We start from the raw sequence: 25,583 nt of genomic DNA, 5'->3' as shown, positions 1-25,583 counted from the left end.
TCGGATACGGTTCTAAAACCAAATTTAATTTTGGCGCTCAAATATAAACTCCTTAAGCTAAGTCGGAACTAACTTCAAACCAAATAACTATAATAATAATTAATAACCATAGACCTATACAAATTGGTCTTTGGTGTATTATAAGGTCTTTGAAAGCAGCTTTAAATTGTATTATAGCTTGATAAAAATTGAAAATAAAATATAATACTATTATATATCACTGTATAGATAAAGAAATCAGATTTAGGTTGAAATTTTAAATAAATTAAAACAAATTTAAATATTGTAGTACAAACAACATAATATAAATAATAATAATAACATAATACAAACATAACCTCTCGTATAGCCATTGATAGTGCATTTATTTACTTGGGAGTTGGGATACTTTATTCTTTTTAATTACTTTAGTATTTTATAAATTTTAAAATGGAAATAGATGAAAACAGAGGTAATTTATTATGTATTTGTAGTTATAAACGGTCTACAAATTATTTTAAATATTTTAACCTATAATTGACTACAATTAATTTTTAAATTTCAATTATTTAATTAGGCGGAGAAGAACCCCAGAAAAAAGTTGAATCCTTCGCTGAAAAAGCTGCAGAATGTGTTGATGAAAATGGTATTAAATATATTGAATATGAAGAAACTCCTGTAGACATCGAAGAAGATGCTGAGGTATTTTTCTTTACAAATTTCAGTAAAACATTTGTCCCTTACTCTTTAGTTATGAATTTTTCAAAAATATCCTTATTGTGATTGTTCAGTGGTAAAACACTATAAAGCTGTTACCATTTATTATTATGTATATTGAATTCTAATGTCTAGGATACATGCCTAGCCGTGACCATCTTTTTTTATGCCATACAAATTTTCTCAGTGGTAATTTACTAATAAAAAATAAATCGTTTAGATTCTTGCTTCATTCTTTCTATGTTATTTTATTACCTAATGTTACTGTCCTAATAATAGGGTTCCTTATAGTGATGTTTCCTTGTATTTTTATTTATATTCTCTACACTATTACACTACTTATAATCATTAAACTTCTTTGCTAATATTTAAACAATATTTTGCTATTGTTAAAAATGTTTTAATACATGTTGATTCATAATTTATAATAATATATTATTATTTTTTTGTTTAAGGAATTGGATTTAAATCACCAACAAATTGATAAAATTGAAAATTTTGAACGCATGCATAGTTTAAAATCATTATGTTTGCGCTGGAATCGAATTAAGATAATTGAAAACCTTCAAATGCTTGTTACACTTAATGAACTTGATTTATATGATAATCAGATTACAAAAATTGAAAATCTATCTTGTCTTACTAATTTGAAGTAATTTTTTCTTTTATATTTTATACATATACATTGACTAAATTGAGATTCTGTATCTTGATTTATATTTTTCATATTTAAATATAGAGTTTTAGATTTATCATTCAATCGTATAAGGGATATTGAAGGCCTTGAAGACTTAAACAATTTAGAAAAGTTGTACTTAACAAGTAACCGAATATCTAAAATCACCAATATAAATCATTTATATAATCTTCAAATGTTAGAGTTGGGTGATAACAAAATTAAGGTAATAAGCAATATTAAAAATTATTGATTATAGATTATTTTAAAGATTTTCTTAATTAATGACTTTTATTTTTAGACAATTGAAAACATTGATAAACTTACTGGTTTAAAAGAATTGTATTTTGGTAAAAACAAAATTGATAAAATACAAAACTTGAATTCTTTAAAAAATTTGAAAATTATAAGTTTGCAAAATAATAATTTGACTAAAATTGAAGAAATCGATCAGTTGGAAGCACTCGATGAATTATATTTGTCAGAAAATGGAATTACTGTTATCGAAAACCTAGAAAATAACAAAAGTCTTGGCACACTTGATTTGTCAATGAATAAGATTGTTACTATTGAAAACCTTTCTCATTTGGAAAATTTGAAAGAATTTTGGGTAAGGAGTGGTTTTATTTAATACCCTATGTCGTAGATCCAATTCAACTGATGAGGGATATAAATTAGTTTATAGACAAATTGTGAGAGGCACTGTCTTCAACACTTATTTTTTTGTAACCAATATTTATGTATATAAAAAAAGTACTTGTTGACTAATTGATATGACACATGATATTTTTTAGTAACATTCTTTTTTATTGGGAGGTTGTTGCACTTACATTTGAGTTTCATTTATGTGCAGGGATTTTATTATCAATTTTATGTCAACTGTGATGTCCTTTTAATGCAATCTGCATTATGTTTTACTAGTATTTATTTCCATGCACTACAATAAGTGTTATTATATAAATATAAACCTTTGAGCGCGTGCGGCCGGTATTTACCTTTAAAAAAACAAAACTCACCTAATTTAAATTATTGAAGTCAGCCTGGCAATACTGTCAAGTATTCTCTAGCTGAAAAAAAAACACTAATTGAAGTGCAAACATTTTCTCAATTATACAATGCGAGTATGAAAAGTCAAATACAGCCATGTAAACGTTAGTCTAACTTTCAAGCACCCAAGTGTTCAAAGGTTTTTACTCCAGCCTTATTACTTTATGGCGTTCATTATAATCCGCTCAGTCTTAAATTATGGTAAAATACCATACCCGGGGACCAATTTTTAATACCAACTATTTTAAATTGCATTCGACAATATTTTGTGGATGTGTTTCAAATAGAAAAACGTCTTGTCGTAAATTTATTGTTTTTTTTGGGGGAAGGTTATGATGATACGCAATAGTTCTTCAGGACTCGGGTGACACTCGAAATCTGAAATTAAGCTGTGTTTGTTGCTGTTTCACCCCAGATAGGGGTAATTGCTTAGAAGTTTTAGGGCCAGCCCATATCATGTTTCTACTTCATGTACCAATCCTACACAACCCAAAAACTCAAAATAAAAACTGATTGCTATAGTTTCAGATGTTACATACATTTTTTTTTTATAAATAACTTTGTAAGTGCATTATTAGTATTATTGGAAAATACCAAAAAATTAATTTTTTATGATTTACAGCTCAATGACAATCAAATAAACAATTGGAGTTGTATTGAAGTTTTGGGACAATTAAAAAAATTGGAGACTGTTTATTTAGAACATAACCCAATTAGTAAGGATAGCGCATACAGAAGAAAAATAAAGTTAATTATTCCATGGCTTATACAAATTGATGCTACATTAGCTAAATAAGCATACTGTCTGTTTTTAATAATGTATTATAATTTAGCGTAAACAAATAATAATAATAAAGTATAGTTATAAATTAATTTTTTTAATTGATAATATTAGTTAATTTTTAATTTATGAATTTTGTAATAAACAATAAAAAGGAGTTTTCTGTATTATGCAATTTATTACTATATAAATGCGTGTATAATTTATCAATTATAACTATTTTAAAATAATAAACATCATTATTATTATCAATTATTTATTTTAAGTTTTACAACAGAATCCTCATTTATTGGATCAATAACCTGGCCCATTTCTGTAATGACGGGTGGTGCCGTTAGCTTACGGAAAACAGTTTCAGGTACCCATGTTTGACCAACTGGCAATTTGATAGTTTCTTCATATTCTTCAACATCTCTAAAAGGATATGGTAATTCTGACACCTAAAATGTTTATTAGTTTTTGAATAACATTATTTATTATATAATATATTAATCTACATTATAATTTGTCCCATAAAAGAATGGTCCTGCATTGGAACTAAAACGCTTTACTCCAGTCTGCGCAGGTGCATATGAGAGTAATGCGTTACAACATTAATGCCTACATCATTACTCTACTGATGGAATAGTGCAAGGGGACATAGTTGACAGTTGTAATATCAAAGGATATATAGTTTATTAATGAACATATAATATGGCATTAATACATATAGCATTATGAATTTTCAACCACCTTGTAGTATTATTAAAAATGCCCTCAAGAAATTTGTTCATCATGCCATAAATATGATTTCAGAAGTTCCAAATTAAAAAAAATTTTTAAATCTGTAAAATATTAAAAAAGGTCAGTGAAGTATCGCTTTACCCCTCCTCGGAAACACTGACAACCCACCCATCCTGGAGAGCGAGGAGTTAATGCATTTAGAAACTACTTTCTTCGAAAGCTCTTTCGATGGCTCTTAATGGGCTAAAATGGTACTTAAACTCAAATAGAATAAACTTAGGAAAAACTACAAATTACAACTTATTAAATTTAACAAAAAAAGTTTGTTCAATAGACAAAAAAACTCGACTCATACGAAAAATAATATTGTTTAAAACAAAATTTACGACTAATTTTTATGAAACATATTATATCACAGTTAAACAATGTTTCCTATAAATGTTTAAATTTGACATACCATATGACATTTGATTGAATCATCAGATTTTTCATGAATTATTACTTTCTCTCTATGGAAATCCTTACGAGGTGGTTTGACAGGTGTTCTAAACATACCCATATTAGTCCTTCTTTTAAAATTTTTTTTTTTTTTTATATTTGGACCAGCCCAGCTTCCCCATCCAGGAAGTTCCGTTTCATTTTTTGGCTTAGATTCTTCTTCTAACTTTTTCTTTTCCTCTCTTTAAAAAAATAAATACATTTCATTAAATATATAATGTAAAATATATTTAAGTAAAATAACACAATACTTGAATTCATTAATTAAGTCATCATCAGCAAACGCTTCAGCAATTAATTTTTCTTGTTTTTCTCCATCGTCAATGCAATCTTCAATTTGAGCCAATTCTTTAGTATCCAAGTGAACAGGCGTCACTTTTAGAAACTCAGTAGGGTTAATATTTTCATTTTCCTTTTTTTTGTTTTCTATATTTATATTCAATTTTCCACTTTCTATATGGGTTGTACTTAATTCACTTGAATTTATTATATTTTCATTTAAAGGTTCATCTATTTTAGTTTTAGGTCGTTTACTATGCATCTTCAAATATTCTTCATCTTCTCTATAATTTTTACTTTTACCTTGAATATTTTCTTCATTAATTGGTTTCTTCTTTTCTAATCCAGTCACTTGAAGTTTTTTACTAACACTATTAAACTTTTTATCAATTTCATTTCTCAAGGCTTTTTCAACAGATTGAAGAACACTTTCAACATCTTTGTGTGTTTTTTGTTTTGTTTTTTTATATTCAGATGAAACGGTCCATGTTCCTGAAGGAGTATGAATCATTTCAATTTTATTACAAGATTTTTCAGGCATATGTATTTTATTATTAACTTCTGTTTGATAACAGGATAAATTATTGTTGTCTTTTAACTTTGTAACATCCTCTAAAGATTTATTGTTTTTTATCTTGACATCCTTAATTTTTAGAACTTCAACAAAACTTTCTTCTTCATTGAGGTTATCCAAATCTTCAATTGTGATTGTTTTTAGCTTACTTTTATTGCTAGTTTTACATTTTATATTTTTATTTGGCTTTGTAATTTTGTTTTTATTTGTACTTAATAATTTAGTAGGCGTTTCTTTATTAATTTCTGGTAACATTTCATTATCACTTTCACTTAATTCATAGTTTATTTGTTCATTTTTATCCAAACAATTTTTCTCATTATCTTGAACAAATTGTTTATATCCATCTATGAAATTGGTAAACTCTTTTCGTTCTGCAAGCCATGGATTGTTAGGATCAATTAATTTTTCAGAGAATTCAATACCATCTTCACTTGAATCACTACCACTATCTTCTTCATCCAAAGATGGCCCTGCTTTTTGTGTCAAATCTTTACTTTTACGTAACTGTTCTGCTAAAGCTATTCGACTCTAAAAAGTAAATAAATACATATTACACTTAAAAATTTAAATATTAACCATATAAATAGGGGTCTTTACTTTAATTAATCAAAGTCGTAACTTATGTTATCAATATTATACACATCTTTTTCTGCTTTACTTTATCCTATACAAATAGGGTAGGCCAGCCAAATACTCACTCCACATTTATCTATTCGTCACCATTTACTACTACCTTAGATTAAAAATACTATAGATAAACAATGCATATGGAATGGCTGGAAGCTCTTTTTGTAGTTAGTTTTTTTATCAATAAGGCTCAGAATAGATTTCAAACATATGCTTGCCTGAGAATCACGCGCGTTTTATTCTGTCTTTAGCTATGCCACACATTTTCACCATCCTTGCCACCATTGAGCGCTCCCAGTGTCCCAAATTCACAATAAAATATTTGTGTTGTGTGCATTTCATTTTATAACATGGGCATCGTTTATGTATAGTGTATTTAATCTATGCTACTACATACATTTCTTTGTCTTTATTTATAGTTTTTACTTTTTGAACTTATAATAAGATACAATTTTAATTTATTTTTTAATTACTTCTTTATCATATTTGGCTCGAATGACATGATTTCGTGCCCATTGCCCAGTTGATTTGTGCCTCAAGCTGGCACGTTCTTCAGCTCTGGTTTTTTCTATTTCATTAAGTTTTTCTAATGCAGCCACAGGATCTGTGTCTTGTAGTTTTTCAAATTCTTTTATTTGTTCTTTAGTTTTTTCTTTTCTCAACAACCTGTGATATTTTTTACTTTTGATTTTATTCTGTCTGTGTGCTTTAGCGTGCCTATAAGATTCTTGAGCTCTAAATTTTGCCATTGTTTTACGCTTTTCTAACAATTCTTTTAATGTTAATGGATATTTTTCTTTCTCTTTTTCTATCCAAGACATTTTCTTAAAAAAAAAAAAAAATTATGTAAAAATTACTGTTGTAGCTTGCATACATTGACTCTTAAATTACTTCTCAAGTTTTCAGTAATAACCAAAAATCCATGTTTTCTTTGTTTAAAAACTGATATTTAAAGTTTTCAAATATTAACACTGAAAGATACACTAAGTAAAAGCCAGTTCCTAAACAAAGACAACATGGATAAATTGATTATTTCGAAAAACTTCAGAAACAAAAAAATCACTTCTTATAAGTTTTTAAACATGAATAAATTATTCACTAGATCTTTTTGATGTTTTGAAGCTGTTTCACTAGACTGCAATAAATTTGTGATACTTTTCTGCAAATCTGTGGGCTCTACAGAATTTCTAGTGAAATCAATTGTGCGATTATCAAAAACTTGTACCTCGGAACTTCTCAAAGGAAACTTTAATTGATCAGCATCTTTATTTTTCGCTACTACAGCGGACCATCGACTTATATGTTTTTTAAAGTTCTCATACGCCACAGCCCTTTTTATCTAAAACAAATACAGTTGGTCAAAAAAAAAAAAATTACTAATTTCATACATCCTTATGCTACGACTGTTGAATAATAATTGACTGACACCCTTACAACAAACAACACTTATTTAAAAAAAAAACACAATTTAAAATTTAACATACTGGACTTTGCACCCAATTGTCCATGAAATTAAATACCTGTTTAAATCGCAATAAACCATAACCTATACAATCTATTTGAAAAAATGTCTACTAAACCATATTTACCTTTTAAAAAAAAATTGTGCATATTGGCATATATGTATACATGCCAGTAGGCCGACTATGATAATATTACAAAAAACAGAAATCAGTACTTGTGTAACATATTTTACTAATTTTATTTTTTAATTAATATGAACTGCTGTGTACAATTTATTATAATTAGTGTTGTGAAAAATAAATGTGTTTTAATATACTAAGTATGAAATTAAGTACCTAATTATTTATCACAATTTAATTGATATATTAATTATACTGATGATTAGATGGTTATTTGATGCATGTCATATTGGCCCTACTACTCAGAAGAGAGGTAAAACATTACAATTTTTTTTAAATTAAAATGTTACTTTATGTGACAGAAACCACAGAACATAATATAAACTATAATAATATAAATAAAATTTACTTTATCAGCATGAACTTTATCTAATGGCTTTTTTAATGCCTGTTTAGTAGATTTGGCTACTTGGATTTTTTGCCTGATTTGTGGTGCCTTTTTTTTCAATGCATCAGCCAAATCTTTGACATTTGTTGATTGCTGTCCACATGAAAGGTGGAATTCCGAAACTTGTAAACTGGGCTCGTTACGGACACTAGGTTGGATTCTAAAAAAAAAAAATTATTATTGTATAGTAGTTAGTAGGTATATGGAATGGATTGTAATTAAACTATTAGTAGTTAATAATGTTATATATTTACTTTCTGCTTGTTTTAGATGTAATTTTTTTTAATAAATTTCGATGTTTCTCTTCCGAAACATCATCGAAGTTTTCATCCATAAAAGGATCATCATTTTTGGTCTCAACAACCATCATGAATGATGAGAATTTAAATATTTATTTCTTCAAAATTAAAACACAAAATTGTCTAAATAAATCATTACAATCAGTCTTCAAGATTTACGAGACACGAGACAGTAATGAGTATATAGACACTACACAACGTGTTTACCATGATATATCCATAGATGAAATATCATGGATAATATACTTAGTTATATTATCAGGCCCCGGACACTGATAAAAATTAACACGGATAAGATATTATCGCACAAAAACGCGGCGGCCATTTTCTCAAGACCGCCACAATAATCTATACATATTATATTATTATTGTTTATAGTCTATAGGTGTAACATAATATAATAATACTAAATAGGTCATTACAAAATGGCCGCTACTTTTTTGCTTACATTAAAGTGACCCTTCTGGTTTCATCTATCCTGTGGTTATATCATGACTTAGACAAGACAGTTATATCGGTTACACCTCAAAGAGCCACTCGACACGGAGCCACTCGACAAACAACCACCGAAAATCGACACGGAGCCACTCGACAAGCAGCCACTCAAAGGGGTACCAACATATACAATATTTATAAAAAATGCACGATTATTATTCGTGTATGTTGTGCGGCTAGTATTGTTTATTTAAAGGGGAAAACTTGTACATTTCATAATTAATGCAATAAGGCTTGAACTATTTTTAATTCACTGTGTGACCTGTCTCCGGTTTTGAGTTTTTTTATTTAAGTTATAATCAAATGTTTCTATTATTGAAATTTATATAAAAAAAAAACTGAAAGTATATGAAACAATATTTACAATATTATATTATAGTGATAATTTACCAACAATAAATTGTCTCTTGAGTTTTAAAAAAAAAATGTTTTTCAAAACATACTTACACGTTTTATAATAAGTAAAGCAGAATGTTCATTGATCAAATTTCAATGAAATTATACTTTTTTTTTAAATTATTTAATACCGATATATTATACCTATCTATTTAAAACAATATATCGTGAATACCTCATACGAAACTATTAGATACCAGACACATTTACTTAAATACTTTACAACTTCCAATAGGCAATAACACAATAATAAATTATAGTTAAATATTATTTAATTTTGTATTATATATTTTCATATCTGTGTATTAGTTATCATGTTATATATATGCCAAAAATAACAATTCCGAAAATATTTAGAACCGAAACATATATTAACCAAAAATATATCGAAAAAATAGCCGAAAAATATTTAAGTCGAAAATAATATTTACGAAAAATATTTAGGTCGAAAATAATGTCATCGAACGTATTTTAGCTGACACTTATTATTTGAACAGAACCTTTATAAGTTATAAATTATAATAGTATAAAAAAACAGTGTTACGCGCGCCGTGTGACCGCGTTGTGTCTACTGTCTACGCTATTTTTATAACATCTGTGATAAGTTCCATTTGTTATTGAAATATACAGCTATTTTTTATTTTGTGGTTGACATTTTTTTTCCATATATACTACCAATGCTTAATTGTTAGTATTTGTTTATACTTAGCTACACAATAGTAAATTCAAACAGGGACAACCTATGGTAGACTGGCACCTTGCCGATGCTGAATAAAATGTTTATATATTATTAAGCCGGCAGTAGTTTTTTGGGGTCTAAAAAAACCGGTATGGTTCTTTTGGATCTAGATATGATGCACTCATCAGACTTATCACTAATGTCCAGCTAATATATAAAATAGATCACTCCAGTTTATGTGTAAACAAGGTCAGATACAAGAGGAAGGCTGGAGTTAATAGTTAATAGTTTATAATACAATCTATATTAAAATAAATATAAACCAAGTCAAACTATAACGAATTTACGAGTAGTAAATTCACATGGCTCAGGTGCTATAATATAATATACATAATATTATCATTGATTATCATTAATCAAAGATATTATGTATAAATGCACAAACAACAATAAAATTCAAGTATATTAAATTTATATTTATAAACACAGATTTCTTTATTTCACACTATTATAATATACAAGTTAAAAGTTAGCTATAACTTAAATTTAAGTGGCATGTGTACTGGCGTTGTCGATTGCATTATCTAGATGTTTTTATACATGTGCATAGAGTACACAAGGGTTTCACAAAATGATTGATACTTAGTGTGTGATATTATAATTAACGTGAAGTGGGTCTCATACGGTTATAGTTATTAACGAAACGTTAATATTACTAAGTTTACTATGGTCAAGTTTATACAAACTAACGGTTGGTTACCAACTGCGGCCATCCATCACTGATGTTAAATAATTATGAGATTCGAGCTATCAAAAAAAAAAATATAATGGTTCAACACGTTGGCGGTGGCCGGTACTTAACAAAAGACTGCAAGGAAATAGTTTTTACTAAAAAAATTGATGATGTTACTGTTTAATAAATTTTAATGTTATAATTATTAAAATTTATTTTATTATTGACCGCGATTTAATAAAAAAAAAATTGTTTGGCTTAAGTATTCTAACAGCCTTGACAAAAATGTATTTTCTAAAATGATTATGTACATGTTTATTTTTAAAAGTTATTATCAGCAGTAATAAACATATAATATTAATCATTTGTTGAATAAAAACTAATAGTGTACATATTATGAACACAACGGATTTCATACAAGTTATTTTAATATTAAAGTTAGAAACAATTGTACATTATTAAAGAAAAATACTAAATTAATATAATCAAGTTTATAAAAAATGTTTACTAAATTATTTACACTTGGCTTATAGTTTTTAAATTTTGAACATAGTTGGAAAAATAACAAAATATAGTTAGAACATTACAAATAATTATGGTATAAATCTACTTTACCGGGCACCCTTTTTTTCGATTATTTTTTTAAATCGACAGTACTTTTAATGTTGATTACGAATATGTAAAAAATTTGCGCCGCTCGCACTTAGTTTGGAAGTTACAGACTTTTAAAGTTCGCCGAAATCGACATACGTGCGCGCCCCGGCACTGCACATCTACCCGCGCCCGCTGGGTACTTCGTCCGTCGATCGCCGCTCAATTATCATCAGATTCCTCGTCTACCTGCCTCCCGCCCGTCGTGGTCCTTTTTTTTTTGCATCATAATTTCATCACGCTAATATTTGACTTAATTGGGATTTTGCTATAGCGAACAATGAACAATTTTTGGCTCGCCCGATGCACATTGTTGAGACTTGAGGATGACTTAGTAGTAAATATTAATGTTTTATCGCGCCCCGCTAATATTATAAAGTATTACGGGCTATTATAAAGCAATACATGTTAATCATTTTTTATAATTTGGTTATTCATTTATATTTTATGATTCTACATATATTAACACAAAATAAATATATAATGCTGTTTTTCTACAAACCCTGATGAAAGTTGTGAGGGACACACACACACATACATTAATTTATATATATATATATATATATATATAGATAATAAAAATAGAAATAATTAATCAGATAAAAAAATCCAATTTATATAGATGGCCTATAGCATAAGCCAAATGGGTGGAAAATATACACATTTGCCAATTAGCTAAAAATGTACTTTTTTTTTATTTTTATATCGGTATTTATCTAATTCTAACCCTCTGCTTCTGAGTTTTTAATAATTAGTTCTAAGTCAATAAAAAGTAAAAACCTTTATCAAATACTTTTTAGTTGTATATATAATATATATATGGATCGTTCATTCCGATACTCATGAAAATGCACACAAATTAAACAATGTTCAATAACTTCATTTGTTTTATATTTAAAATATATTTGTAATTTAATTGGAATACATGAAAGCAAGTTAAAATATTATTCAATTAATATCGTTGCAATATACATAATTTTTTTACCTATGTATTATATTAATAAATAAGTATCAATAATATAAAAATGTATAATTATTTATAATAATAGAGTAAAAGTATTTAGAAACAATAATTATTATTAATAGAATGAGTTAACAATAAATCCTGTTGAGTAAATTGAAATGTTTACAATGAACATAGTAACAATGTCTTCTATACAATAGGGGTTTTAATAAAAATATTATATTTTCTACAAAGTTACTGTTTTTATTTTTATTGATATACAATTTGGAAATTACATTTTTTGCTATTACTCCGTTATAATATGTGGTGTCGGCCGCACAACATACACAAATAATAATCGTACATTTTACATAAATATTGTACATGTTGGTATCTCTTCGGGTGGCTGTTTGTCGAGTGGCTCCGTGTCGATTTTCGGTGGCTGTTTGTCGAGTGGCTCCTTGTCGAGTGGCTCCGTGTCGTGCTCCCGTTATATCTTTTATTGATTATATCTTAAAGCATGACACGACCCTAGAAAATAAGGCAGTGGACGTAAAAAAAAGCCGTTTGTAGTTGCGGGGGGGATACTAATGTGAGGGGTACAGGTACCACGAGTTGCCAACTTTTGATTGGTTACTGAAGTCGTTGACCACATTTGATTGGCTACAGGCCAGTTGCCCAGTTGTCAAATCCCCGCAAACTGGCTTCCTCTCCGCGACAGAACGCCCCGTCACGGCTTTCCTATGTCTATGGTGACTTGTTGTTTCATGTATTTTACTTTTAGGTTAGTTCATTCAATGATAATGTAGGAATGACAATGCAGAAAGTAAACAAAAAAATTGGTTTCAATTATAAGTTTTTATTTCTTTAGAACAATTTTCGTTTAATATTTTTGTCTTGATCATTAAATTCTTATTGAGTTTATAAATTTAGCATTCATTAATCATTTGTTTATTATAATCGGTAAGTTAAATACCTAATTATTATTTGTTTGCATTAAAACTAGTTAAATATGTATTTAGTGTTCAAAAATATAAACCTTTATTTGATAGTTCTTTAAAATTGTAAAAGAAAGAAATGTTAATTAGTTTAGTTAAGCTGTAAACAATGAAGGTCAAAGTAAATTATAAATTTATTTAGAATTATCAAAATTTTAAATTGGTGGAACGCATTAACATTTAGTAATATTCAATTGAAATTATTCTCTGTTAATTATCCTTGTATGGAAAAAAAAAGAAACAAATATACTTTACCAGACACCCTTTTATTTTAATTTTCTTATTGCCATATAGTGTTTTTTATGCTGATTACGAATCTGAAGTCAGAATTAGGCGGACTCCGTTAGTTCAAAAGGTATAGCTAGTTGAAATATGCATATTTCTCCTATGTAACAGTATGCGGCGGCAGAGCCATGCGGCGTCGTTGGAAGGCGGCAATAACTGATAAGGACGGCAGGTTTCCAAGTGTTTTGGCACTCGCTCGGCGCCGTCGCATGACTTGAACTTAAAGAATTATTGTTACGTAATTAATAAGATCTATAAGTAATCTATTTTTTCCTTTGAGGTTTGGCACCCTTAGCCCCCATCTTAACAAGAGTCTCATAGAAATTCAATTTGGCTCCCGAAGCCGTGTTATGCACACCTGCTCTTATCGCTTCGTATACAGCTGACCATTGCAGCTCTCTGTGACTAAATTGGGAAGTAGGTGTCTGGCTCACATTATTCTCAAGTTCAAGTTGCTATAACTTTTATATTAAGATTTCTGTGGATTTCTAACTAAAGATTTGTAATCAGCATAAAAACAAAACAAAATAGCAAAAAAAGGATGCTAGGTAAAGTGCATATGTTCCAATTTTTGTTTTGAACTTTTGAACACCACATTTTGAACAAAATGTGGTGCCATTATTGTGGTAGCTTATACTTATAGTTACACAAATATTTTATTAGTGAATTGATTTTTTTATGTTCAATTATTTATAGAATATATTTAAGTTTTTAGATTAATTTCTAGTTAATTTTTTTGTGTTAATATATTTAAACTATTTATTATTGAATTTAATTTAATTATATCAATAAAAAACACCGTTATTATATTTTTTAAATTTATAAATTAGTGTAATAAATGTATTTAAATTTTGGATAAAAGTCGTTTGCCTGTTACTTTACACACACATTCAGATTTCAAAAATATTTCCAAGTCTGAAAACATTCAATAATAACTAGTCATTTAAATGTTACATTTGAATCACAACAAAAACTGTATTTTGTCCAGGGTAACAGTAATTTTTGTAATTTTTTTGTGTGACTAAACCTAGGACAAACATAAACTAATAAATATTTATATTTTAGTGTAACAATGTTAAATTTTTTAATGTGAAGGGATTTTGTTGTGATATCACTAATTTATATATTATATTTTACAAAGTTTCAAATGTGTGTCCAAGCTTTTGTATTACTAAGGAAATGTGTACTGTATTTTTTCTTACATTATTAAATACTAATTCACACTATTATATTATATCATACAGTTCAGTAAATTACGTGTAAATGAATAACTTAACGGTTAACCTTTTAAAAGTATATATATATATTATACTGTATTTTGTACAGCAACACTGGTATTTTACATTTAACAGTTAAACATACCACGTGTATAAAAAAATAACAAATAATACTAATGTCACACATAGAACTGCCTAGACAACTACACTAAGACTCAAATTATGATTAAATGACAGTTAACCTGGCATCCACAGAGCGACTAAGGTCATCAAGCAGCGTGTTTTAAATACTCAACCACCGCCGTTATTTGACACTATATTTTTACCTGAAAAAATTATCATGATTTGCTTCATAACTCCTAGCTAATTAATTTTACTACTCATTATTAAAATAAGTATTACATTATATTATTACAAAAGTATAATATGCACAATTTTTCTGATATTTTAACACATATTTGATATAAATCGGTTTAGTGGTTCATTAGAGAACTGTGTTGAAAAAAACAAAATTTACGTGTTTTAAATGGGCGAAGTCTGCTTCCAGATATTATGGAGCGTAATTTCCTTTTTTTATACTTAGCTCTCACCATAATCGTGGCACTAGATAACATAGTTTTTTATAACGTAGCAATTACTATGGCATATTATTTGAGAAATTGAATCTAACATTACGAATAATTGACATTCTGATAATATTAAATTTATATTTATAATTTATATTCTATAGTTTATTCATAATTTAGTGTTAACCATAATTTATATTTAATAACAGATTAATATTCAAGTTTTTCAAAGACATGACACTGTATAAACAAGGAGCCGAATCTAAAATATATTGCACTACGTATTTGAATCAAATGGCAATAATCAAGGAACGGTTTCAAAGAAAATACAGAAATGCTATTTTGGATCAATCAATACGAAAAGAGCGTACCAGAGCTGAAGCAAAAGCAATTTTGAGATGTAAGCAATGTGGCATTAACACTCCTGCTATATATAATTTGGATATAGACAATTGCAAAATAGTGATGGAAAATGTAAGTGGCCAAACTGTGAATGATTATTTGGCTGTTTTGAATCTAAATAAGGAAAATAATTTAAAGGAATTAACTAATTTATTAAATCAAATTGGAAATATAATTGGTAAAATGCATTTTTATAATGTCTTCCACGGAGACTTAACTACTTCCAATATTTTGTTAAAAGAAGATGGCACTTTAATCCTAATTGATTTTGGTCTAAGTCGGTTCAATCCTAGTAATGAAGATAAGGCTGTTGACTTATATGTTTTAGAAAGAGCATTCGTTAGTACACATTCTTATTATGCAGACTTATTTCCCGCCATCATAGATGGTTATACAGAAGCAAACAAATCTGGTTATCAAGCTGTCATTAATCAATTTCAGAATGTCAGAGCTCGTGGTCGTAAACGATTAATGGTTGGATAGTTGTTATCAAATTAAATTTATATTATTTTATTGTATTTTATAAAAAAGTGTTATTTTATATAAGATACAAATTATATTTGTAAAATGTTTTTGTGTACTAATTAAAATGATATTAGTTTAACCTTGCTTCTATTTATTAATTATAATTATACATTGACTCACAGCTCTAATATGCATTTATACAAATTTATCATTATGGGTTATAATGGTTTAAGTTCTTTAGAATGTATGTTTGATTTTTTTTTTAGACATTAAACAAATAAAGCATGCCCGACTATTGTGTAATTTTTATTTAATATTATTAAACACATTGGAGTATTCATTTTAAAAAAGCTTATTATAATTGTACATTTTTATAGGTAAAAAATGGATGTCGCAGAAGGTGTAACTCCAGTATACTTGAAATTGGCACAGATCAAATTCTGCCTCACTCTCCCACAATATAAGAATGATAAGGATCTTATTTCTTCCTTAAAAGCTGGTATTGTCTACAACAATATGGCTCCTTATTACAAAGAAGTATGCACTGATTTGGGATTGGATTTTGATCAAGCTCTCTATGATAACATGGCAGCAAATAATGCTAAGCGTATGGCTGAACTCGAGCAAGAAAAAAATCCAACTATGGTTGATGATGATGATCCAGTATCTGGAATATGGCAAGCTAAATTACAATATTTGTGTTCAATTGGCGATCGTGTTGAAGCTACAAAGTTAGCTGAGTCTAAACTGGAAGAAAAAAATGTACCCAAGTCTCAGCAAATAGACACTGTGTTTGCTCTATTTAGAGTTGCATATTTCCATGGATGTGATATCCCAGCTATGAAGAAAGCTATAGATAAAGCTACTGAGTTAATTGAAGGAGGATCTGGTGGTGATTGGAGTGCTAGAAATAAGTTAAAAGCATATGATGGTATTTGGAGTTTAGCAATTAGAGATTTTAACAGAGCAGCAAAGTTATTTGTTGACGTAGTGCCAACATTTGAATCCTACGAACTCGCTGACTTTAGTACAATAATCAAGTATACTGTTTATTCTTCAATGATAGCTTTCCCTAGATATGAATTGAAGAAAACACTTATGCACCACGGTGTGATGGCCCAAGCTTTAAATTCAGATTCTAAGGAATTAAAAGACTACTTTGTATCTTTATATGAAGGTCAATATTCAAAATTCCTTGTATACCTGGCACAAATTGAAAAAAATATGAAAGAAGATCCTCTATTGCATCCGCATTATAAGTATTACATTCAAGAAATGCGACTGTTAGCATACAAACAGATCTTGCAAGCATACAGATCGTTAAGTTTAGACTATATGGCTAAGTCGTTTGGTGTTACAAAAGAATTTGTGGAGAAAGAAGTAGCTAGATTTGCTGCCGCTGGACGCCTAACATGCAAAATTGATCATGTTGCTGGAGCTGTGGTTACTAGTAGTACATCAAAGTGCAGTTTACAACTAGGAGCACCAGAATCTAGGCTAGAAAGAGGCATTTTGTATCAAACTACAGTAAAAAAAGGAGATATATTATTAAACCGGCTTAAAAAACTAGCTCGCGTAATGGATTTTTAAGACAACTCCAAAATATTTTTTATAATATAATCTTGAAAAAAATACAGTTTTTAGAATATTTTATATAAATTGTGATTTTTCTAATTAATTGTGAATATATTGCTTCACGATTATTTGTATTATAACAAATTGTCATACAACTAACTATAACTCATCAGTTCTGTCTTAAAAGTCAAGTAAAAAAAATATATATATATACGTCATGTATGTGCTATTTAAAGTAAATTGCTATAATGTAAATACAGTTAAAATACACTTGTGTAAATAGTTTTCTTTTTTATACATTGTTATTTTTCAGTTTGAAGTTTAAACAATTAGTTATTAAAAAGAAAATCACGTAAAATATACCTATTGTAAATGTGGTTGTTATAGATACGGTACAGATAACAGATATTTTGCAAAACAAAAACAGTAATAATTGTTGGTATCGTAGATATTTAGATATATCTATTGGTAAAACTGAAAGCTTGTGTGAAAATGTTAAACCACGATTAAAGATAATATGGTTGCTCAACAGGCAAAGACTGATGTAGATGTAATTAAAGTGTAAATGATTCATAATTACCAGGCGATTCTTTTAACGCTCTACAATAGTTTACTCCTAAAATAATTGCAATTTTGAAGTGATTATTTTTGGAAAAAAATGATTTATGTTATAGTACAATATTGGACAACATTTTTATTTTTATCTTTTTAAGTATTTGCTAGAGCTCTATTAACGTACAAAACTCAAATAGCTATGTATATATTTAATTAGCTTTTTAAATTAAGAATCATTTACTAAAAAAATTGACTGGTCGATAACCAGCTTTGAATAATTATTTTTAAGTTATTAAAGTTTAAAATTTAGGACGGTAGGTAAAGTGCGGTAAAGAAATGCGCGTAGATAAAAATAAATCTACTCTCCACTCTTCCTCTCGTCCTAAATTTTAAGCTATACTAACTTAAAACTATTCATTCAAAACTGGTTATCGACTATTTAAAATGTTCAGCAAATTATTCTTAGTTTAAGAACTTTAAAAAAATTATACGTTAACATTTAAGTTTCAAAAGTTAATAAAGCTCTAGAAAATACTAAAAAAGAAAAAGTTTGAATATTGTGTCATATAGTGATATAGCATAAACAAAAATGTTTTCAATAAGTAACGCTACAAAAATACAATTATTTTAAGAGTAAAATAGTGTAGGGCGTTAAAAGAATAACTCGGTATTCATAGTATGGTATACATAACAATAAAATGTAAGTCAAAGTTACAACACTTTCCATTTATGTTTTTCTATCTTGCCTTGAGACTCTAAAAGTAGTTTTGCCTACACTGTGAGGTAGAGTGTATAAAAAATAGACAAATACAGCAAGTCATATTATGTATGTTAAAAAAATGAATGGAAATTGGTATCTAAATTGTATTATATAAATGCCACAGTCAAAAATTAAAATAATCATGTGTCTTTAGTCTTAAAAAATGGGGGAGTAAAATGATCTTTAATCGTGAGCAGAAGTAATTGACATTTTCTCTCATTATTAATGAAAATTAAATAAATCATAATATTATACATTATATATATAAAAGTCTAAAACAATATAGTAACTGTCATAATATAATTTAAAACATAAATACCTATTTTACATTTTGTAATTATCAAAATTTGAAATTTGCGGGCTAAGATGACCAAATGGTTTGGTAGCTGTAAAATTCAACTAACAGAGAGCGCCACAAAGCTGTCTGGACTTCAGTATCCATTTTAAGGGAATTGCATGCGGTTGGTTTTTAAGGAGTTTTGTATAGGCAATATTTTAGAAAAAAGTGGTTTTAATACATTTCGATCATGTCTATTAATTTACCGGTTAATTTGTATAAGCTTCATGGTATTATTTGTAATTTAAATTATTTTGTCTATGAGTAAAAACCATTTTAGTTAATATAACATACATTTTTTGTCCCATCGCACAGGCTGAACCAGTGATCCGATAATTAATCTGAAAACAGATTTGAATTCGTCATGAAGTTTACTTATTAATTGTTTGATACCTTATTCCTACTATGTATAAAACACGTTTGAATATTTCAAATTTTAAAATCAAATTTGGAAAGGGTTAAAATTAAAAATTGAAAAAAGTACCCTGACCGATCATAAGTAAACATTATGGCGAATTAAAATCTGTTTTATCTGATTATCGGATTACTAGTTCAGTCTGTGCAATGGAATAAAAATGATGTGTTTGACTGAAAAAACCGACCGCATGCAATCCTCTTAACCACGATTTATCGTAATTATAAAGATTATAATCGTGATTTTAACAATGTGCGGAATAATTAGCAGTCGGCTAACCATATTATAATATGATAAATGTTTAAGGGGTATTTACATTTATTAAGAGGACGCCACACCGCTCATTTTTAAGGAGTAAAGTATAGGCAATTTTTTACAAAATCTTAACTTAAAGCCTAAACGTTAAACTGCGATGTGTAATTATTAGTTAAGTAGTTAAGACTATTTTTTGGTAGTTAAATTATTTTTCGGAATATCACAGCATCCTTGACAGCGATTTAAAAAAAAAAAAACCAGTACAGTGGGGTCGGTGCATAGTGGGGACGGAACATAGTTGGGTCGGGGCATATTGGGGACGGGGAGGTCACAGGTTTACAGGAATTTTTAAATCTGAAAGTGATAAAATCACTTTCGAAAAAACGCTTCGATGCAAATCGGTAGTTAGTATTTTCAAGCCAGTACAGTCCAAACCAAGCACAGTACAAACCAACAAAGTTAGAAAGTTTTAAATGAAGGTTCTGTATTTACAAATGAGCATCAAAGCGTTAATTTGAAAGTGATTTTATCCGAGAGGACTAGTACAATAGAGTATTGGCATAATGTAATCAAAGCAATGAGGAAACGGAGAGGTCACAGGTCTACAAGAATTTTTATAAATAAAAGTGATAAAATTGAATAAAATCGCTTTTAAAAAAAAATTGAATTTGTGTAAACTTAAAGTCAAAAGTGGTACTCAAACACAAAACTTAATAGTACCTTTCTGCATAGATATACATCAATTTTTTTTAATGATTTGATCAATTTTTTTTAAAGATTTTAGGTGTTTTTGTTAAAATATACGAAATCTGCAAAAACACAGTTTCCCGGCAATTAAAAAAAAACTGTAGTGCCGAATTTTTTTCCCGTTTAATATGTTATGGGTACATATGAGTTCCAACTACTGGCAAATTTTCAACCCAAAAGTTTTAAAATTACCGCTAAAAACCCCGAAAAACAAAAAAACTTGTACCCCCCCCCTAGGGGGGTGGGAAATGAGTATAGTTTAAGTTTGACACAACTGACGTAAAAATTAAAAACGGCGGCGTTGCAGCTGCTTGAATTTGGTATTTCGATTTTACGCCGTACAGCGTACAGATCGGTCTAATTATCTAAAAAAAAATTCCAACATTTTCCTGTTAAAACACGTTCATACGCTCTGCGTGAACCTAAAATAAAAAAAAATTAAATTAAAAATGCAGGATCGTTTTTAACGAAAAATACTTATTTTTGTACATACAATATCCAAAAACCAGTATTTATTTCAATATGTTAAGCCAATAGATTAAGGAAAAAAATGCGCCAAACCACATGTCAATCGGATAAAAATTCATTAAGCTACCTTGCACGGCGTGCGAATTATTTCTTTTTTGAGAATTTCTTATCTGTAACAACTGTGAATACTGTCTTACTCGTTGGACCAACAAGAAAACCTTGAGAAAGATGTGAGTTATTGGCTAAGTTGGGATTTATGGCAGCTGATCAAAGTTTAAAATCGCTCCCCTGTAAAATCACTGAAATCAACTTACACACTTACTCACAGTTGTTACAGATATAGGCGCACAAATAGCGACTATTTGCAACTTAAAATGCGTTTTTCTCAAAAAAGAAATAACTCGCACGCCTCAACTTCATCCTATTTTTCACGTCCTCCTCTACCCTCCTCTTGGCTCTTTTTTGTACTACCGATTCTAAGTATTTGAACTTATCAACCTCACACAATTCATCATAACCCATCTGCATTACCTTTCTTATCCTATAACTTTCTCCAATTCAAATGCGATTGTTTCCGCTGTACTCCTACTAATCCTCAGTATTTTCTCTTCAAGCGCTTCTCTCCACTCTTCAAGTGTCTCACCCAATTCTTCCAAACTTTTCCCCACTAACACTACATCATCTGCAAACATTTTACACCATGGCACACCGACCTGTACATCTTTCTTAATCTCGTCCATTACTAAAGAGAACAAGTAAGGACTGAATGCTGAACCTTGATGCACATATATTCTTACACTAAAATCTTCCATTGCTCCACACACTCTTGTACTTACGCCTTCATAAATTTCCTCATAAATATTGAGAAAAATGCAAAATAAAAGTTGAATTTATTAGTTGTCCGTTTCACAAATCAAATTTTTGTAAAGACATCTTTGTAAGAGCATCATATACCTATTAGAAAATAAATCCATTTGCATCAAGTTCTGGATCTACTGCACGATAAAAATGATTCCCACGTAACTTAATAAAAAAAATGTTATTACCAAATAACAAAAAAAGGGATTTTCAAGTATAATTTCTTAAGTTTTAGCTTTTAAACTTAAAAAAATGTGATCGGATTTCAAGTAAGAATTGTTAAATGAAAAATTGTAATTTCCCATGTTCATTAAATGTAAAAATAAAATAATAAGAAAGGAATCTGATTTATTTAATTGATATATGTATGGGGCATTCTGAGTCAAACCACGTGGTCATCGGCCCGACCCCAAAATTGTCCGAAATTTGTTTTATGAACTTCTATAGGTCTACTATAAGACTTCAATTTTCTTTAAAGTTTTATCACTCATATTTACCCCAAAAATAGAGGTTTTTTATGTTATTTTTCACGAAAAATCAATTTCGACCCGTTTCAAAAGTCTGAAATTTTTATCATAAAATCAAAGGCTCAAACCAAATCGATTTTTCGTGAACAATAAAAAGCCTCTATTTTTGGGGTAAATATAAGTGATAAAAATTTCAAAATAATTAAGATCTTATATTAGACCAATAGAAGTTCAAAAAAATTCGGAAAATTTTGAGGTCGGACCTATGACCGCGTGGTTTGACTTAAAATGACCCATATATATATATATATATACATAATATGATGTTGTACTATATATAATATTCGTTGTGCAATATAGCTATGGAGAAAGCGGTTAGAGCGATGCAAGTTGACCAACCATGGCACTAGAGCGATCAGCCAGACAGATAGGTATACAAATTATGAGAAATTTGATGAGTTACAGTACCTTTAAGTGCTACTGAGTACAAAGAATGTCTGGTCGCGTAAGTTAAGGGCAAGAACCACTAAAGTTGAAAGGACGCTCTTTGCATTGTCCAAGATCTTCAAGTCAAATATAATAATAAGACGGTATACAACAATAATAAGGCGGGCCCACCCTTACGTATGAGTGTGACATGTAGACAATCATAAATGTTCCAGAGAGAAGATTGAGGACGTTTGGAAATAAAATACGGGGGAAGATATGTAGCCCAGTATTTGATGATAGGACGGCACAGTGGTGTAAATATTTCAATAAAGAGTTGCACAAGAAAAATGGGAATGGCAACAGTCAATAATTGCATAAAGAGCCAGAGAATACAATGGCTGGGCGTGTATGCGATGGGCGCATACTAGTTGCACCCGGAAAACTACGAATTGCATCCGATCCTTATCGTAACTAAAAAGGTCAATCTACAATAGTTGCCTCTCAGGCTTATATACGAGTTGCATCCGAAAAAATATTATTACTAATTGCAAAACTAAAGAAACAGATTTTCTAAAATTATGCCAATATTTTATTAAATTTTTCTAATAAAACTGATATTATCGTTATTACTACAGCTATCGTTTGGTACTATAAGTATAAAAGTTTAAAACTCCATCCTTCCCTCCTGCTCTAAACTTGAAACTTCAATAACTTTAAAAATTGTTATCCAAAACTGGTTATCGACCAGTCAAAATTCGAAGTACATTGTTTTCAATTTAAAAAGCTAATAAAATGTATGCGTTACTATTTAAGTTTTAAAAGTTGCTATCAAAAAACCTAAGTAGGGAGGGGGGAAAACAAACAAAATTGTGGAAAATTGAGATCATATTGTTTAAAAACATTATGGAAAAAAAAATTTAATTTATAATTTAACCCTATGAGTTATTGACTGGCCCATGATAAAAGAATCACCGTGTATACATAAACAATTTGATTGCATTAAAACAAAAAAATACCCAACTCTTTAATTACATTATAAATGTATTTTTTACGATATTGGGAACCACTGGTACTGAAAATAGACCTTTTAAAGTTACGGTAAGATTTGGGTTACTATTTAGGTGTGGTTGGGATGCAATTCGTGTGTAAAATTTGGTTCTACCTGGGCCACGGGATGCAACTAGTATGCACCGTAAGCGATGAAGTGAGGATGCCGCAGTTCGATGGACTGAATTCGTAAGGAAAAAGACCTGTTGAAATAATAATTAACATTTTATTTACTAGGAAGTATGTCGCAATATAAATATGTTGTTTATCTTTATAATAAAAATATTTAGTTAGTAAACAGGAAAATATTATTAAAAAAACAAGATTGTTTTTGTAAACACCGTGCAATTGTGCGCGCGTGTCACTTAGCTGTTTTGGCCTATATAGGGTTTGTTTGTAAATTGTAATAGCTCAGGGCTCATTCTATCTGTAACGTTTTTATGTGTATAACGTGAGTGTATTATTGTTACACTGATTTATTATATTCTATGTAATATTATTATCTATTATTGTAATTACTGTATGTGTTTGACAATAGTAGTGTGTTTAATTATTTAATTTATTCGAATACTATATCCACTGGCGTTCACTCAATATTTTATGCTAAACATATTAGTGTATAATATTTCATCAAGGCCACGAGGCCGTTCTCACTAGATGGGATAGACATCGCGACGTAAAAAAGGATGTGAGAAAATTTAGTATCGAATCGGAGACGTATAGTGCAAGATCGAGAGAAATGAAGGGATTTAGAGATGGCGGCAAAAACTCTTGGAGAGAAGTAGAATCCGGATAAAGAAGAAAACAAAAAAGTGTTTAAACACAAAAAAAAAATTGCATTGTGAAGCCAAAAGACTCTCTGCTCTATACCGAAATTTTCAATGAGTCAATAATACAATTACCATGGGTATACAGAGTGATTCAAAAAGAATGAACCGATTTCATGATCAAATATTTTGTGAGTAAATGTATGAATCAGAATGAGGAAGTGGCTGTTTGCAAGATTAGGTTTCTAAGTTTCAAATGGTTGCTACGTGACCGCGCTAGGTGCATCGATCTCATAGGGAAACCTTTTCTGTGCTGTATCCTGCAACAAGGTTTATGGCCCACTTTTCTTCGAGGGAAACTCTGTTATAGGGCAAACCATCGAGGATATGCTACGAAAGGGCTCTTCCCTTTACTGGAAGCTGATTCAAATTCGTTTTTCAACAAGATGGGCACCTCCCAACTGGAGCCTATCAGTTATCAGCATTTTTAAATGAAAAACTGCTTCAGCCCAGTAACAGAGTTTCCCTTGACCAAAAAACATCCATTATTGACACATTGCTCATTGGGGTGACATAACAATTTTAAATGGTTTACACGTTGATAATTATTTAGATTTTAGACTGTTATATTTTATATTTAACAGATGTTTTACATCTATCTAATTACATCTCCATTGGCATAACAATAATAAAGGAGATTTGTTTACCATTACGTTAACAATAATTGTATATTAATGAATACATAAATAATAATACAACTAATATTTGCATAAATAATAATCATATTTAAACACAATAATATTTTTGTATATATAATATTTATATATGTATATTTATTT

General features: G+C 29.1%; 4 protein-coding genes across 4 annotated transcripts; 3 read left to right on the top strand and 1 right to left on the bottom strand.

Moving 5' to 3' along the window:
- Window positions 1–229: 229 nt before the first annotated feature.
- Window positions 230–3,374, top strand: LOC126835488 (protein phosphatase 1 regulatory subunit 7). Its single transcript, XM_050568115.1, has 6 exons — window positions 230–451; window positions 557–681; window positions 1,152–1,348; window positions 1,436–1,598; window positions 1,674–1,982; window positions 3,042–3,374. Exons 1-6 carry the CDS (start codon window positions 430–432, stop codon window positions 3,213–3,215), a joined length of 990 nt encoding a protein of 329 aa, XP_050424072.1. The 5' UTR covers window positions 230–429; the 3' UTR covers window positions 3,216–3,374.
- On the bottom strand, window positions 3,359–8,464 carry LOC126835487 (U3 small nucleolar RNA-associated protein 14 homolog A). Its single transcript, XM_050568114.1, has 7 exons — window positions 8,190–8,464; window positions 7,897–8,095; window positions 7,004–7,243; window positions 6,378–6,728; window positions 4,673–5,805; window positions 4,381–4,603; window positions 3,359–3,640 (listed from the first exon to the last, which is right to left on the bottom strand). The coding sequence occupies exons 1-7, from the start codon at window positions 8,303–8,305 to the stop codon at window positions 3,449–3,451; spliced, it is 2,454 nt and encodes an 817-aa protein (XP_050424071.1). The 5' UTR covers window positions 8,306–8,464; the 3' UTR covers window positions 3,359–3,448.
- Window positions 8,465–12,930: 4,466 nt separating this feature from the next.
- On the top strand, window positions 12,931–17,919 carry LOC126835782 (26S proteasome non-ATPase regulatory subunit 6). Its single transcript, XM_050568598.1, has 2 exons — window positions 12,931–13,094; window positions 16,442–17,919. Exon 2 carries the CDS (start codon window positions 16,449–16,451, stop codon window positions 17,652–17,654), a length of 1,206 nt encoding a protein of 401 aa, XP_050424555.1. The 5' UTR covers window positions 12,931–13,094; window positions 16,442–16,448; the 3' UTR covers window positions 17,655–17,919.
- On the top strand, window positions 15,783–16,082 carry LOC126835907 (EKC/KEOPS complex subunit bud32). Its single transcript, XM_050568779.1, has one exon. The coding sequence runs from the start codon at window positions 15,783–15,785 to the stop codon at window positions 16,080–16,082; it is 300 nt and encodes a 99-aa protein (XP_050424736.1).
- Window positions 17,920–25,583: the final 7,664 nt, after the last annotated feature.

This window comes from Adelges cooleyi, unplaced genomic scaffold (genome assembly GCF_023614345.1).
Source record: "Adelges cooleyi isolate 19-005CV unplaced genomic scaffold, UGA_ACOO_1.1 ACOO_flye_CR_arks_rails_tigmint_CR_PRNA_23, whole genome shotgun sequence".
Lineage (NCBI taxonomy): Eukaryota > Metazoa > Arthropoda > Insecta > Hemiptera > Adelgidae > Adelges > Adelges cooleyi.
The sequence above is the reverse complement of the archived record's forward strand: the minus strand, read 5'-3'. Positions and strand labels throughout refer to the sequence as shown.